This window comes from Mirounga leonina, unplaced genomic scaffold, assembly GCF_011800145.1.
Source record: "Mirounga leonina isolate KUSES-001 unplaced genomic scaffold, KU_Mleo_1.0 Mir_101595, whole genome shotgun sequence".
Lineage (NCBI taxonomy): Eukaryota > Metazoa > Chordata > Mammalia > Carnivora > Phocidae > Mirounga > Mirounga leonina.
The window spans coordinates 2,899,951-2,915,808 of NW_023270158.1; the positions used below are offsets into that span (position 1 = coordinate 2,899,951).

The 15,858-nt window shown below is 42.9% G+C and overlaps 1 protein-coding gene across 1 annotated transcript in view; it reads left to right on the forward strand.

The window, feature by feature from the left end:
• The first annotated feature begins 482 nt into the window (after positions 1 to 482).
• Positions 483 to 15,858, forward strand: part of REPS2 (RALBP1 associated Eps domain containing 2) — a 216,897-nt gene continuing 201,521 nt past the window's right edge. Inside the window, exon 1 of the mRNA XM_035000243.1 lies at positions 483 to 772. Coding sequence (XP_034856134.1) covers positions 539 to 772 — 234 coding nt within the window. The 5' untranslated portion in view covers positions 483 to 538. The remainder of the gene's footprint in view (positions 773 to 15,858) is intronic.

Genomic DNA, 15,858 nt, shown 5'->3' on the forward strand with positions numbered 1-15,858 from the left:
GGCGCCGCACCAGCTCCAGCGTTCTACGGCGAAATCACCACAGCTTTCTCCGCCCCCTGAAAAGCGCCATACTCCAGGTGGGTCTAGTTGTCTCCCTTCCCAGCCAGCGAGGAGAGCCAAGGGCACCCCTCTCGGGGTGGGTGGGCGCGCCAAGCGCTGGCTCCTGCCCTCCGGGTCTGGGGAGTGCGGGAGGGGCAGGTGACGGGTCGCCGGGTGGGCGGCCCGCAGAGTTAGTTACCTGGCGCGGCGCAGCGCGGCGCGGCGCGGGGCGGGGTGGCGGGGGCGGGGCCGGGGTGCGATCTCAGGCTGCGATTGGTCCGCCCCGCGCCTGTCTCCATGTGCCGCGCGGCGGAGGCACAACATTCAAGTCCGGGGGCGGGGCCGGCGCGCGCCGGGAGGAAGCGGCAGCGCGGCAGCTGCGGGGCGTGGGGGCGGTGGCGGCGACGGCCGAGGCCGAGACCGAGGCGGCGGAGGCTGAGGCGAAGGCGGCGGCTCCTTACCCGGTGACGGTGCTCCGCCGGACCCCTTTCCGGGCCCCATGGAGGCGGCGGCGGGCGGGGGCTGCGGCTCCGGGCCGCCGCTGCTACTGAGCGAGGGCGAGCAGCAGTGCTACTCCGAGCTCTTCGCGCGTTGCGCCGGCGCCGCAGGCGGGGGCCCCGGGTCCGGGCCCCCTGAGGCCGCCAGGGCCGTCCCCGGAGCGGTCACCGCAGCCGCGGGCCCCGTGGCCGACCTGTTCCGGGCGTCGCAGCTGCCCGCCGAGACGTTGCACCAGGTAGGTCCCCGCGCCCCCTGCCCCAGCAGGTCTGTGGGGACCATTTCTGTGGGGATAAGGGGGCGGGGTGGGGCGATGGGGCTGCCCAAGGACCTGGAGGCCTCGGCAGGTCGAAGTCGGGGATGGCGGCGACGCCCTTGTCCCCCGGGGAACACCAGCCTCCTCCGCAGCTCAGGAGTGCTGGGTGCGCTCCCCGTCTTCCTCCCCTGAGACAGACTGACACTCCCTCCCCTCCCCCCCGGCCATTGCTGGGGCTCTGCAGCTGTCCGGACCCAAAGTTTGCCTTGTTCTGGAAGTGGTGTTTGTTTTGGCTAGTGTCTGGTTTAACCTCTGCTCGCTGCTCCTGCCTTTACCTCTCCTGGGTGGGTGGAAAGGGGTAGGCGCTCAGGGTGCCTTGCTGGGATTTGAACTTGAAGTGTGCGTGTGTGTGCGTGCGCGCGTGTGTGTGTGTGTATGTGTGTGTATGTATGTATGTATGTATGTAGAGTCAGGGGCCCAGAATTGAATGTTGTCCGCCCTATATCCATGTAATCTATCTATCTATCTAGATATATATATCTACTATATGTATTTGCTCACTAACATATTTCTGAATATTGGTATTAAATTGGAAAGCCTTAACGGAGCAGGGACAAAGGGCTGCAAGAGGATGTCTGTCAGGGCAAAGCCAAGCTTACTGTTTCGGGCTAGAGATAGACCCGGACATCCACCATAGGAGACAGCTGTAGTTTCCCATCTTATTACTTGGACTTGAAATAGAACTGGAAAGTAATGTGTGTCATAGCTACCTCCTTTTAGCTGCTCCATACCTGGAAAAGGAGGAGGGAGTGATCCACAGCACGTGCTGTTTTTGTTTTGTGCTTTCCTTGGAGCTTGGAGAAAGACTACTTGATAAGCATCGTCTTTTGATATCACCAGGCCTTCATGTTGATAAGATTCTTAATATCAGGCCCAAAACATGAAAACCTTTTTAAAATTGTTTTTTTTTTTTTAAGTTTTCATTTTATTTCCAGTTAACATACAGTATTATATTAGTTTCAGGTGTACAATACAGTAATTCAGTACTTCCATACATCATCCTGTGCTCATCAGGACAAGTGCACTCTTTAATCCCCCTCACCTATTTCACCCATTCCCCCACCTCCTCCCCTCTGGTAACCACCAGTTTGTTCTCTGTAATTAAGAGTCTGTTTCTTGATTTGTCTCTTTTCCCTTTGCTTGTTTTGTTTCTTAAATTCCACATATGAGTGAAATCATATGGTATTTGTCTTTCTCTGACTGACTTATTTTGCTAAGCATTATACTCTGGCTCCATCCATATCATTGCAAATGGCAAGATTTCATTCTTTTTGATGGTTGAATAATATTTCTTTATATAGATATAATACATAATAAATATGTATGCATAAATAAATAACACTTGGGTTGCTTCCATATCTTGACTGTTGTGAAGAATGTTGCTATAAACTATAAACATAGGGGTGCATGGAAATGAAGCTTTTCTTAAAAACAATAGTATGAAAGTTAACATCAATTGAATATTTAGAGTGGGGAGTGGTATTTTAAAATCTAGTTCTAGAGGATTAGTGAGGGTTTTATGGCTCACTTGCAATGTCACTGTGTTTGTAGGTTCTTTATTTTTTTTCTTACCACTTAAGACTGCGCTTTATACTGCTGGAACATGCATATGCCTATATGTTTGTGAGCATAACTTTAGCCACTCTGTAATCTTTCACCTTTTAAAAGGGATTTCTGAAAATGTAATTAGTATTCATAGAACTTAGCATGGCTGTTTAGCTCTTAAGAAGTCCTTTATATGTAGAAAGTTCTGCAATTGCTGTTCCGTGGTTGAGCTGAACTAGGTAGACAAAAAGTCAGTGTCTTAAAACACAAACCATGGCCATTACTTGAGGCCCTCAGAATATTCCCAAGCATATAAATTTATTAAATGATGTTGCAACTTCTCAACTGAAAAAGGAATAAGTGACTGAGGCCACACAGCAAGTAAATGACAGCTGGGCACCTGCTAAGGCTTATTTTGTAGTCAGTAATACATGGAGTGTGATAAGAGAAAGTGGGCATATTAAATGTGAATATGTTGGTTCACCACTCCTAAGGAATTGGGGAGGGGACTTTCCTGGTGTTAGAATCCATGCTCCCTTCAAGTATATATGATTTAGAAAGAACCCAAGGCACAGTACATTTGCATGAATGAGTTTATATTCTCGATGTCCAGTTGAAACTGGAGACTGCTTCAGATGTCGGCAAAGGGAGACATGCCTAGAAGATTGCTTATAGTAAATGTCTCAGAGCTCTAAGCTTTCTTACTCAGCCCAGCAAAATAAAATACATACTTCCCCATTAACCTAATATAATTGCAATAATCCAGTATTCTTCATACAGGTAAAAATGAACACCAGAGGCATCCTGGACAGGGAAATGTAATCAGAAGAGATTCAAACAAAGCTAGCAGTCAGCAGCCACCTAATTTTTACCAACCATTTTAGTGGGGAGTGGTGTGGTGTGTGTTGTGGTGTGCTGTGTCATGTTGTATCTTGATGTGTGTGTGCATGCTCCATTTACCTCAATTTGCATTTCCCCATGAGTGTATTAGCCATTCTTTAAAACAAATGTAGACATTTTTAGCCTTTCCCTGTTGAACAGGAACCTGTAAGTTCAGAATTAAGTGACCCAACAGGTATAACTGCCCAAATCATGGAGGCACTAACCATCCCTGGTAATTTCTATGGTAACAGCCAGATTTTTTTTTCTTAATAAGCATATAATTAAGATTAGCATAACATTTCAGGCAGGGTGAAAATCTTACCTGGAGTAAATGTTTTACAAAAATACTTAATTTTGTCTCCTCCTTGCAGTAAAAAATAAACTATGTCTGTTAGTTTGTCATGAAAGTGAGTTATGTTAAGGATTTTTTTCTGTTGAAATGTGTATATATATATATTTTTTTTAATAGATTTAATTTTTTCAGAGCAGTTTTATGTTCACAGCAAAATTACGGGGAAGGTACAGAAAATTCCCATACATCCCCTACCAGCACACATGCCAGCCTCCTCCATTATCAACATCCCCCACCAGACTGGTACATTTGTTATAGTCGACATTGACATTGACATATCATTATTACCCAAAGTCCATAGTTTGCATTAGGGTTCACTCTTGGTGTTGTACATTCCAAGGTTTTTTAAAAAAATATATTTATTGGGGTGCCTGGGTGGCTCAGTCGGTTAAGCGTCTGCCTTCGGCTCAGGTCATGATCCCAGGGTCCTGGGATCGAGCCCCGCATCGGGCTCCCTGCTCGGCGGGAAGCCTGCTTCTTCCTCTCGCACTCCCCCTGCTTGTGTTCCCTCTCTCGCTGTGTCTCTCTCTGTCAAATAAATAAATAAAATCTTTAAAAATACATATATATTTATTAAGACTTAATTTTTAATTTAATTTATTTCAGAGAGAGAGAATGAGAGAGAGAGAGCACTAGAGGGGGGAGGGTCAGAGGGAGAAGCGGGTCTTGATCCCAGGACTCCAGGATCATGACCTGAGCCGAAGGCAGTCGCTTAACCAACTGAGCCACTCAGGCGCCCAAGACTTGATTTTCTTAGAGCAGTTTTAGATTAATAGCAAAATTGAAGGAGAGGTGCATAGTGTTCCCATATACCCCCCTCGTCACACACATACACAGCCTCCCCCATTAGGAATACTCCCTTCCAGGGGTGCCTGGGTGGCTCAAGTCATTAAGTGTCTGCCTTTGGCTCAGGTCATGATCCCAGGGTCCTGGGATTGAGCCCTGCATTGGGCTCCCTGCTCGGTGGGAAGCCTGTTTCTCCCTCCCCACTCCCCCTGCTTGTGTTCCCTGTCTCGCTGTGTCTCTCTCTGTCAAATAAATAAATAAAATCTTAAAAAAAAAAAAAGGAATACTCCCTTCCAGAGTGATACATTTGCTACAATTGATGAACCTACATTGACATATCATAATTACCCCAAGTCCCTAGTTTACATTATGGTTCACTCTTGGTGTTGAACATTGTGTGGGTTTGGACAAATGTATAATGACATGTATTTACCATTAAAATATCATACAGAATAGTTTCACTGACCTAAAAATCCTCTGTGCTCTGCATAGTCATCCCTTCCACTTACCCCCAACCGCAGGCAACCACTGATCTTTTTACTGTTTCCATAGTTTTGCCTTTTTTAGAATGTCATATAGTTAGAAAAACACAGTATGTAATCTTTTCAGATTGGCGTCTTTCATTAATAATATGCATTTAAGATAACTCCATGTCTTTTCATAGCTTGATGGCTCATTTCTTTTTAGTGCTGAATAATACTCCATTGTTTGGATGTACCACAGTTTATCCATTCATGAACTGGAGGACATCTTGATTGCTTTCAAGTTTTGGCAGTTATAGATGAAGTTGCTATAAACATCTGTGTGCAGATTTTTGTGTGGACTTAAGTTTTCAGTTCCTCTGTGTAAATACCAAGAAGTGTGATTGCTGGATCATATAAGAGTGTCTTCAGTTTTGTAGAAAACTGCCAAACTGTCTTCCGAAGTGGCTGTACCATTTTGCAGTCCCCTCAGCAATGCATGAGAGTTCATGTTGCTCCATATTCTCACCAGCATTTAATGATATCAGTGTTTATTTTGACCATAGGAACGTAGTGATTGATATCTCGTTGTTTTAATTTGCAGTTCCCTAATGACATGATGTTGAACATCATGTCATATGTTTATTCGCCATCTTAAATTATATTTTAATGCATCATAATAGCCTATTTTAAAAAGGTCTTTTGGTCCTATTTTTAGAGTATTTATCTTCATTTGCTGATTTATTTTAAAAGCTGGATTCTAGGGCACCTGGGTGGCTCAGTCATTAAGCATCTGCCTTCAGCTCAGGTCATGATCCCAGGGTCCTGGGATCGAGCCTCGCATCGGGCTTCCTGCTCAGCAGGAAGCCTGCTTCTCCCTCTCCCACTCCCCCTGCTTGTGTTCCCTCTCTTACTGTCTCTCTCTCTGTCAAATAAATAAATAAATAAAATCTTTAAAAAAAATAAATAAAAGCTGGATTCTAGTACTAGGTGAAAAATGGTAGAACAAAACCCTTTACATTAGAAAAAGAAAATATAAATGTCTGAGAAACATAGTTTTTGTTTTAAGACAAGAACTACAAATGTTAGAGTGATTGGTTTCTCAGGTTGTGAAGTATTTCATTGGTGTTCAAAGGCCATGATTTTACTAGAAGGCATAAGGTGGTGTGGTGGGAATCAGGTTGGGTTTGACATGCATTTGAATTTCTATTGCTCATAACGGACAGTTCTAGATGCTGAGGTTACAACAATGAATCACACAAATCCCTGTCTTCATGGAGTTTACATTCCAGTGCAAATGTTTTTTATTCTTCAGTTGATGTGAGTAAGAAACAATTTGGAATATAACCTCCAGAGGGGCACCTGGCTGGCTCAATTGGTAGAGCACATGACTCTTGATAAAGGGGTTGTGAGTTCAAGCCCCATGATGGGTGTAGAGCTTACTTAAAAAAAAAAAAAAAGAAGAATATAACCTCTAGAAATAAAATATCTACCTTAAACTAGCAAGTTTTGCATTTGATGTAATGAATTAAATTATATAGACTTATTTATAATATTTATCTTTTAGGATGGTGTGTTAGTCTCTGGGAATGCTGTGCATATGTGAAGTAGTCATAATTTGTTTTAGTTTTTATGATAGTCAACTCCTTTTATTTTGAAATAGTTTTTTTTTTAATTGGGAAATGATTAACATGTAACCTATTAGTTTCAGGTATACAACATAATGATTGGTATTTGTATATTTTGTGAAATGATCACCACAGTAAGTCTACATCCGTCACCATACATAGTTAAACATTTTTTTGTGTGATCAGAAGTTTTATGATATACTCTTTTAGCAACTTTCAAATACATACTCTCTTAGCAACTTTCAAATATATAGTATGGTATTATTAACTATAGTCCATGCTGTACATTAAATCCTCATGACTTACTTATTTTATAACTGGAAGTTTGTAACTTTTGATCACTTTCACCCATCCCTCCCCCACCTATCTGTCCTCTGTATTTATGAGTTCAGGTTTTTTGTTTTTAGATTCCACATGTAAATGAGATCATATGGTGTTTGTCTTTCTGATTTGATGGTTAACTCTTAGACATTAAGGGGCATAGCTATAAGACACTGCTGATTCTATAATATCAGGGGAAATCATTGAATTGGAAAAAAGCCAATAAATGTCTGATTGCTTAAGCAGCTTTGATTGATGTAAAGAAGTAAAACAAAGCTGCTAGAAGCAGGGGATATTTTAAAAATTCCTGTGCACAGAATCATGTTTTTGTTTTTTTAAAGATTTATTTATTTTAGAGAGAGAGAGCATACGGGGTGGGAGGAGGGCAGAGAGAATCTCAAGCAGACTCCCCGCTGAGTGCAGAGGATGTGGGGGCTCAATCCCAGGACCCTGAAATCACCACTGCAGCCAAAATCAGGAGTTGGGTGGGGGGGTGGAGAAGGATGGGGGGGCTGGGTGGTGCAGTCGGTTGGGCGTCCCACTCTTGGTTTTGGCTCAGGTCATGATCTCCGGGGTCATGAGATCAGCCCGAAGTGGGGCTCTGAATTCAGCGAGGAGTCTGCTGAAGTTTCTCTCTCCCTCTCCCTCCACCCCTCCCCGTGCTTGTTCACTCTCTTTCTCTAAAACAAATAAGTAAATCTTAAAAAATTAAAAAAAAGAGTCAGTTGCTCAGGGCATCTGGGTGGTGCAGTCAGTTAAGTGTCTGACTCTTGGTTTTTGGTTCAGGTCCTGATCTCAGGGTTGTGAGATTGAGCCCTGCGTCAGGCTCCCCACTTAGCTTGGAGTCTGAGATTCTCTCTCCTTCTGCCCCTCCCGCTTGTGCGTGCTCTCTCTCTCTCAAATAAATGAAATCTTTATTTTTTTTAAAAGATTTTATTTATTTCTTAGGGAGAAAGCGAGAGAGATCACAGAGGGAGAGGGAGAAGCAGACTTGCAGCTGACTGAGAGGAGAGCCCGATGCGGGGCTTGATCCCAGGACCGTGAGATCATGACCTGAGCGGAAGGCAGCTGCTTAACCGACTGAGCCACCCAGGCACCCCAATAAATAAATCTTAAAAAAAAAAAAGTCCAAGGCTCAACTGACTGAGCTACCCAGGTGCCCTATGCATGGACTCACCTTTGGGAAGAAGTCCTATTTAAAGGTTTTCTTGTAATTCATTGAAGCAACTGTTTAATCATTAAAGAAAACTATAGGTAAAAGACAAAATTCTTGTGAACTTTCCCCATTGTTAGGTTGTTAGCCAGAACTGTTTTTTAAAAATGCAAATAAGGCAGTTTTCTGTTTTTACATCTTTATATCATATCCCTTTGTAACATAGACTTTAAGAAGATAGAGGCCAGAATACTATAACAGTAAGAAAGAATATTTGCTGTTTAAGGTAGTATTCTTTTTTTATAAAAAAGCAAGAATGCCAGCAGATATAGGAAGTTCCAGAGCCAAACCGTTGTGTGGTTAAAAGAGCGACATTTGCATAATAGTTGCTTGTTGACTCTTTTATAACAAAAAAAAAAAACTTCAGGTGTGCAAAACTTAGAGGATTACCCAGCAAATAAGTAAAACAGTTCATTCAGTGTGAAGGTTTCCTGTGATCTCTTTCTCTGGTCCCATTCTCTTTCCTTCCAACCCCAGAGGTTACTGCTGTCCTGAATTTGGTGTGCATGAATTGAAAAAATGGGACGCCTGAGTGGCTCAGTTAATTAAGCGTCTGCCTTTGGCTCAGGTCATGATCCCAGGGTCCTGGCATCAAGTCCCACATGGGGCTCCTTGCTCAATGGGGAGCCTGCTTCTCCCTCTGCCTGCTGCTTCCCCTGCTTGTGCTCTCTCTCACTCACTCTCTCTCTCTCTCTGACAAATAAAATCTTTAAAAACAAAACAAAACAAAAAAAAGTTAATATGTTTATTATACATGAAGATATTGTGTGTGTATATATATGTCACTAAAATAATATATTGTTTTGTATGGCTTTTCAACTTTTTAAAGATTTTATTTATTTGACAGAGAGAGAGAGAGTGCAAGTAGGCGAAGCGGCAGAAGGAGAAACAGGCTCCCTGCTGAGCAGAGAGCCCAACACGGGGCTCAATCCCTAGCTGAAGGCAGACCCTTAACCAACTGAGCCACCCAGGCACCCCTGTATGACTTTTCAACTTAAAATTAGGAATATTGTACTCTGTAACCTGCAACTTGCTTTTCCTCTCATTATTACGTTTTTGAGATTCATCTTTGTTGACACATGTAGCTGTAGTTCATTTATGTTTCCTTTTTAAAAATCATTACCGGGGCGCCTGGGTGGCTCAGTCGTTGGGCGTCTGCCTTCGGTTCGGGTCATGATCCCAGGGTCGAGCCCTGCATCAGGCTCTCTGCTTGGTGGGAGGCCTGCTTCTCCCTCTCCCACTCCCCCTGCTTGTGTTCCTTCTCTTGCTTTGTCTCTCTCTGTCAAATAAATAAATAAATAAAAATCTTAAAAAAAAAAAAACTTCATTACCTATTCTTATAGTGACTCATCATTATGGTGTTGTAGAGGCCTTTATGACTGAGGAAAGTAGGTGGCATTTTTGTATAGAATGTCACATGACTGGGGGACTGTGCTAAATGTGTACAAATATTAAAAGCTCCTTTATAGGTAGCAAAATGCACACTGATATTCTTTTTTTTTTTTTTTTAAGATTTTATTTATTTATTTGACAGAGAGACACAGCGAAAGAGGGAACACAGGCAGGGGGAGTGGGAGAGGGAGAAGCAGGCTTCCCGCGGAGCAGGGAGCCCGATGTGGGGCTGGATCCCAGGACCCTGGGATCATGACCTGAGCCGAAGGCAGACGCTTAACGACTGAGCCACGCAGGCGCCCCCTCTCATATTTTTTAAAATGGGAAATCTCAAACAAGTAGATGGAATAATACATTAAATTCCTCTGTGCTTGCCATCCATGCTCAACAACCATCAATGCACGTGCGATCAGTTCTGTTCCATCTGTGTTCTCACTTTTGTACCCTACCCTGCAAGTCTCTGATATCACACAATTCATGGGGTTTATCTTTAAAGAAGGAACCTGGGAGTGGTCAGAGGAGATGGGAACATGGAGGGGTTTAATATAGGCAGAAAAGGTATCTTTGGCTTTTGGTCAAATGGCAAGACAGTGATGGTTCCACATGATCGAGCTATTTGCAGTCTTAAAGATAACGATTTTTGAGACTGATTCAGAATAATTGGGTACACCAATAGGGAGACTGAAAAGGTAACAAAAGTGAAGACTAGAAATACAAGATGGGGGCGCCTGGCTGGTTCAATCGGTGGAGCATGTGACTCTTGATCTTGAGGTCGTGAGTTCAAGCCCTGAGTTGGGTTAGAGATTATTAAAAAAAAAAAAATGCAAGATGGATTTGAATATTGACCTAGTTTCACATGCATAACTGGGGACTGTCCTACTTTAAGGGTATGGAAAATTGGTTGTGAGGAAATTTTGAGTTGTTCCACTAATTATCAGTAACTTTTTAAAGAGGGTTTGGTTCCTTTCCAGGTTTTTTTTTTTTTTTTCAAATTTTCTCGTTGTTTCATAAAGGCAAGTATCTAGGATTTTGTATTTACATCATTCTCTTCTTCAGTACATGTTTTTTGGTGGGCAGCTAAGTCCGTTTGGGCTGCTATAACAAATTCCACAGACTGGGTGGCTTATAAACCATGGAAATTTACTGCCCACAGTTCTGGAGGCTGGTAGTCCAAGATCATGGTGCCAGCATGTTTGCCTTCTGGTGAGGGGCCCCTTTCCTGGTTCATAGCTGGCACCTTCTTGCTGTGGCCTTAAATGGTGGAAAGGGCTAGGGTTCTCTCTGGAGCCTCTTTGTAAGGCATTACATCCCATTCGTGAGGGCTCTACCCTCATGACCTAAGTACCTTCCAAAGGCCCTGCCTCCTAATACCATCACATTGGGCATTAGAATTTCAGCAGATGTATTTTGTGGGGGACACACATTCAGATCATAGTAACTAACCAGCCTGGGTTGCTCAGGCCTGTGGGGTTTCCTGGGGCACGAGATTCCGTTTTCAAAGCAGGCAAATTGGGATGGTTGTTCACCCTCTGTACTGGTTACTACATGAATTATCTATTGCTCTATAATGACTTCGCATAAATTTAAATTGCAGCTTAAAACAGCACATTTATTATCTTATTGTTCCTTTGGGTCGGGAGTCCTGACATGGCTTAACTGGGTCTGCAGGTCAGGGTTTCACAAGGCTGAAACCAAGGCATTGGCTGGGTGGCATTTCTTTGTGGAGCTTGGGGACTTCTTCCAAGCTCATGTCACCGTTAGTAGAATTCTGTTCCTCGTGAGTTTAGGACTGAAGGTCTCAGCTACTAGAGACAACCTGCAGTTCCCCGCCACATGGCTCTTTCTATAGGCAGTTCATAATATGGCTGTTGGCTTCTTTAAGAAGATTCTCTCTCTCCCGTTGGCTTAGAGGAGTGACACCCCATTGCCTTTGCCATATCCTGTCTTATATATAGAAGCAAGTCACAGGTTTTGTCTGCACTGAAGGGGAGAGGATTATTCAAAAGCAAAGACAGCAGGAAGTGAGAATTATTGGTGGTATGTGTCAGCTTAGGAACTTTGTACCACACTTGCCTTCCAGAGTTTTCTGAAGCAGAAAATTACTCTGTTTATCATTTTGGGGCCAGATAATATAGATGTTTTTGCTCACCCACTCATTTAAAATTTCTTTATCTTTTAAAACATTTTCATGCGTAATTCATTTTCTTATACCAAGTAGAACTGGCAAGTATATATCTTCTTATGTATTATTTTCAGTTTTAGTCTTTAGGCAATTTGTTTTTTCCTCTTAACTAGTAGGAGGCAGGAAAAGAAGTGGAAAAGCAGATATGAATGCCTTGCATGTCCACTCCTGCCCGGAATACTCTAAAGCAGGCCTGGGTCCACTTCAGGGGTCTGTGAATTTAGATGTGGAAAAAGATACGTTTTTGTTTGTACCAACCCCTAACTGAAATCAAGCATTTCCTTCTATTGTGCATATAGGCAACAAACCACAGTAGTAGTAGTAGTACCTGTGATTTCATCACCTGTAGAAATAGGATTTTTTAAAAATCATAATTATTGCAGGTAGTAATGCATATTCAAACACATGCCTTACTACCACAGATTTGCTTTTTAATATTTTGATAGTTGTATTTCTGTATGTTTCTTTTATCATCCTATCTATTTTAAGTGTTTCATGTTATGCATTTAAAAACAGTATTCTGAGAAGAGGTCCATGCAGACTACCAAAGGGCAAGGGGCATAGCACAGAAATGATCAAGAAGCCGTGCTCTGAAGAGTTGTGAGGTGTCTGGACTGGGAACTTCAGTACTTCATAGTTGACCGTTTTCAAAGTCAGACTGGCAGCAGCACTGCTGGCAACTCTGCGCCAGGAATGCGATTCCCTAAGGCTGCGGTGGTCCTTCCCCCTTCAGGCAGCCCTGCGAGGGGGAAGGAAGGCCAGAGAGAATGAGAGAATGAAAGCTCAGCTGCTCCCACCAGGACTTCGCTCTGCAGTCCCTGCAGTCCCTGCTCAACTCTCCCTGCTCCTGACCTTCCTGTCTGGCCCTCTCTGCTCTGCTTCATTCCAGAGAGCCCCTGGGGGGCACATGCCATCTGGCTTTGGGCCTGTTTTATTTACCACTGTTCTCTCTACTTCAGAGAGGGGCTAGAACACAAACCTGAAGGAAAAGTGATTTTTAACAGACTGGAGAAACTCGGCTCTCCTCATAATTTAATTCAGGACCAGGAGAGGCTCTTTAATATTAGGTTAGTAGTAAACGTTTGCTTTGACTTAATTCATTTGTAACACTTTGCCATTGGTTTACAGAAAAATAGCTTTGTTCAGCCTCCTGGGGGTAATTAAATGTTTCACCTGTGTTAATTTCCTGACTAATTGAAGTAAATCCCATAAATGCCAGCAATTAAGTATTGTTTTTGCTTTTTTTTAAAGCAGGCTTTCTTAAATGTGTAATGTTTGCCCTGATGCCTTCAAAAGAACATATGTAATGCGGGCGCCTGGGTGGCTCAGTCGTTAAGCGTCTGCCTTCGGCTCAGGTCATGATCCCAGGGTCCTGGGATCGAGCCCCACATCGGGCTCCACATCGGGCTCCCTGCTCGGCGGGGAGCCTGCTTCTCCCTGTCCCGCTCCCCCTGCTTGTGTTCCTGCTCTCGCTATATCTCTCTCTGTCAAAAAAATAAATAAAATCTAAAAAAAAAAAAAAAAGAGTTTAGGTTTAAAAAAAAAAAAAGAACATATGTAATGCAATAATCTCTTTGTTTATCCCTTAGTTCAGGGTCAGTCTTGTGAAAAACAGATGATTTTACATGAACAGGTTTTTGACCCTGGAGATGTTTGGTGTGCTTGCTTTTTGAGTTTTTTTCTCCTTTAGGATTCCTTTAAAATTGTTTTAAAATGCTTTAATTCCTCTCCTTTGCATACACTCTGGTAACTTTGAGTCTTGTTACTAAGAGATGGCGCTGGAAGCAAAGTGCGTGAAATTTACCATGTGGGATGTCTTAGATTCTTTTTTAGACAGAGAGAGGGAGAGTGCAAGCTGGGGGGGGAGGGGCAAAGGTAGAGGGAGAGAGAGAATCTTTTTTTTTTAATTACATACCCACTTTTGTTATTTTTTTAAAAAGATTTTACTTATTTATTTGACAGAGAAAGAGTGCACTCCAGAGCACAAGCAGGGGGAGCAGGAGAGGCAGAGGGAGCAGCAAACTCCCCGGGTTTGGAGCCTGCTTAAGATTCTCTGTCTCCCCTCACTCAAGGCTGGATCTCACAGCCCTGAGATCACAACCTGAGCCAAAATCAAGAGTCAGACACCCAACCAATTGAGCCATCCGGGCACCCCTAGGTTTTTTTTTTTTTTTTTAAAGATTTTTTATTTATTTATTTGACCGAGATAGACAGAAGAGCACAAGCAGAGGGAGTGGCAGAGGGAGAGGGAGAAGCAGGCTCCCCACTGAGCAGGGAGCCTGATGCGGGACTCGATCCCAGGACCCTGGGATCATGACCTGAGCTGAAGGCAGACGCCTAACCATCTGAGCCACCCAGGCGCCCCACCCCTAGGTTCTTTTAATTTATTCTTCATTCTCTAAGTTTTCTCCACCTTGGCACTATTGACACTTTGGGCCAGATCATTCTTTGCTGTGGGGGCTGTCCTGTGCATTATAGAATGTTTAGCAGCATCCCTGGTCTCTATCAAGTAGATGCCAGTATCTGCCCTTCCCCAAGTTGTTTCAACCAAAAATGTTTCCAGATAATTGTCCCTTGAGGCAAAATCTACTCCGGTTGTAGATACGTGGTAACAATCATGGTAGCTACTACCGTTTATTTACTGATTACCATGTAATTGGCCTTGTCCTATAGCTTGTAGAATGCTCATCTCATTTAATTTTCACAAGCAAACCACAAAGTAGGTATTATCGCCCCCAGTTTGAAGAAGACAAAATGGAGGTACAGAGAGATTCAGTAATTTGCCCATGGTCACATAGATAAATGACTTCTGGTAATATTTTTCATAATTATTTGGGTTGAAATTCAGTCTTTGTTGAAGAGACAAACTAAAAAATAAAGGGGGGGTTTCTTGATGATGTCTCAGTGGAGAGGCTATGGTTTTCATAGCAATTCTGTGTAAATGTTGGAATTCTTGCTTAAAGGGGTGAGTCTATCTATGGGTCTGAGTAGGAGATTTGAATCTGCTTCTAAGGAGCTTCAGTATGGTAAAGCAGAACATGAGACAGTCGAGGGTCAAGAAGGCTGCTTAAACTTCAAAGCCAAGGAAGCCATCAGAAATTGAGGTAAGGCTCAGGCACCCCTTAATAATTTAATCTATTCTACCTTATATGTCTAAGATGATATCACTTCAGGGCCGCCTGGCTGGCTCAGTTGGTGGAGCATGTGACTGTTGATCCTAGGGGTTGTGAGTTTGAGCCCCATGTTCAGTGTAGTGATTACTTAAGAATAAAATGCTTAAAAAAATTTTAAGCTGGGGATTTGGAAAACGTCGAGACAAGGTTTATATGACAAGAAGAAAAATTAATACATTGGCTTGGTGGGGAAATCAAGGTTTAGTAGAATTTTTGCTCAGTTTGAATTTTAGAAAGCATTTTCAAGATTTTATTCTGATACTAAATATTTATGTTAATGTGGGCTCAGTGGTCTTGTTCTGGAAATAAACTTTTTAAATATTTCTGTGTCAGTTCTCCCAAATATAATTTGATGATTCAAGTAGAAAAAAAAAATGAACGAAATCTTGCCATTTGCAACAACATGGGTGGATCTAAAGGGTATAATGCTAAGTGAAATAAGTCAGTCAGAGAAAGACAATACGATATGATTTTCACTCGTGTGGATTTTAAGAAACAAAGGAAAAAAGATAAAAAATCAGACTCTTAACTCTAGAGAACAAACTGATGGTTACCAGAGGGGAGGTAGGTGGGGGGGATGGGTGAAATAGGTGAAGGGGATTAAGAGTACACTTATCATGATGAGCCCTGAGTAACACAGACAATTGTTGAATTACTATATTGTACACCTGAGACTAATACAATACTCCATGTTAACTGTACTGGAATATGAAGGCTGGTGCTTATGTGGTGGTTTTGGAGGTAAAAGCTACATGTAGAGCATGGCAGAACAGCAGTATATGTATATAGGGAGAGAACCTGGGTCCCATACCTTTATAAAGCTGCCTTATTAGTCTGAGACAGTCCAATTTTATACTACTTTTACATGAAAGAAAGAAATTTCCATCTTATTTTTTATTTATTTTTTTAAAAGATTTTATTTATTGAGAGAGCACGAGCGGGGAAGAGGGGTGGAGGGAGAAGCAGGCTCCCCGCTGAGCAGGGAGCCGACATGGGGCTTGATCCCAGGACTCCGGAATCATGACCTGAGCCGAAGGTAGATGCTTAACCGACTGAGCCACCCACGCGCCCCT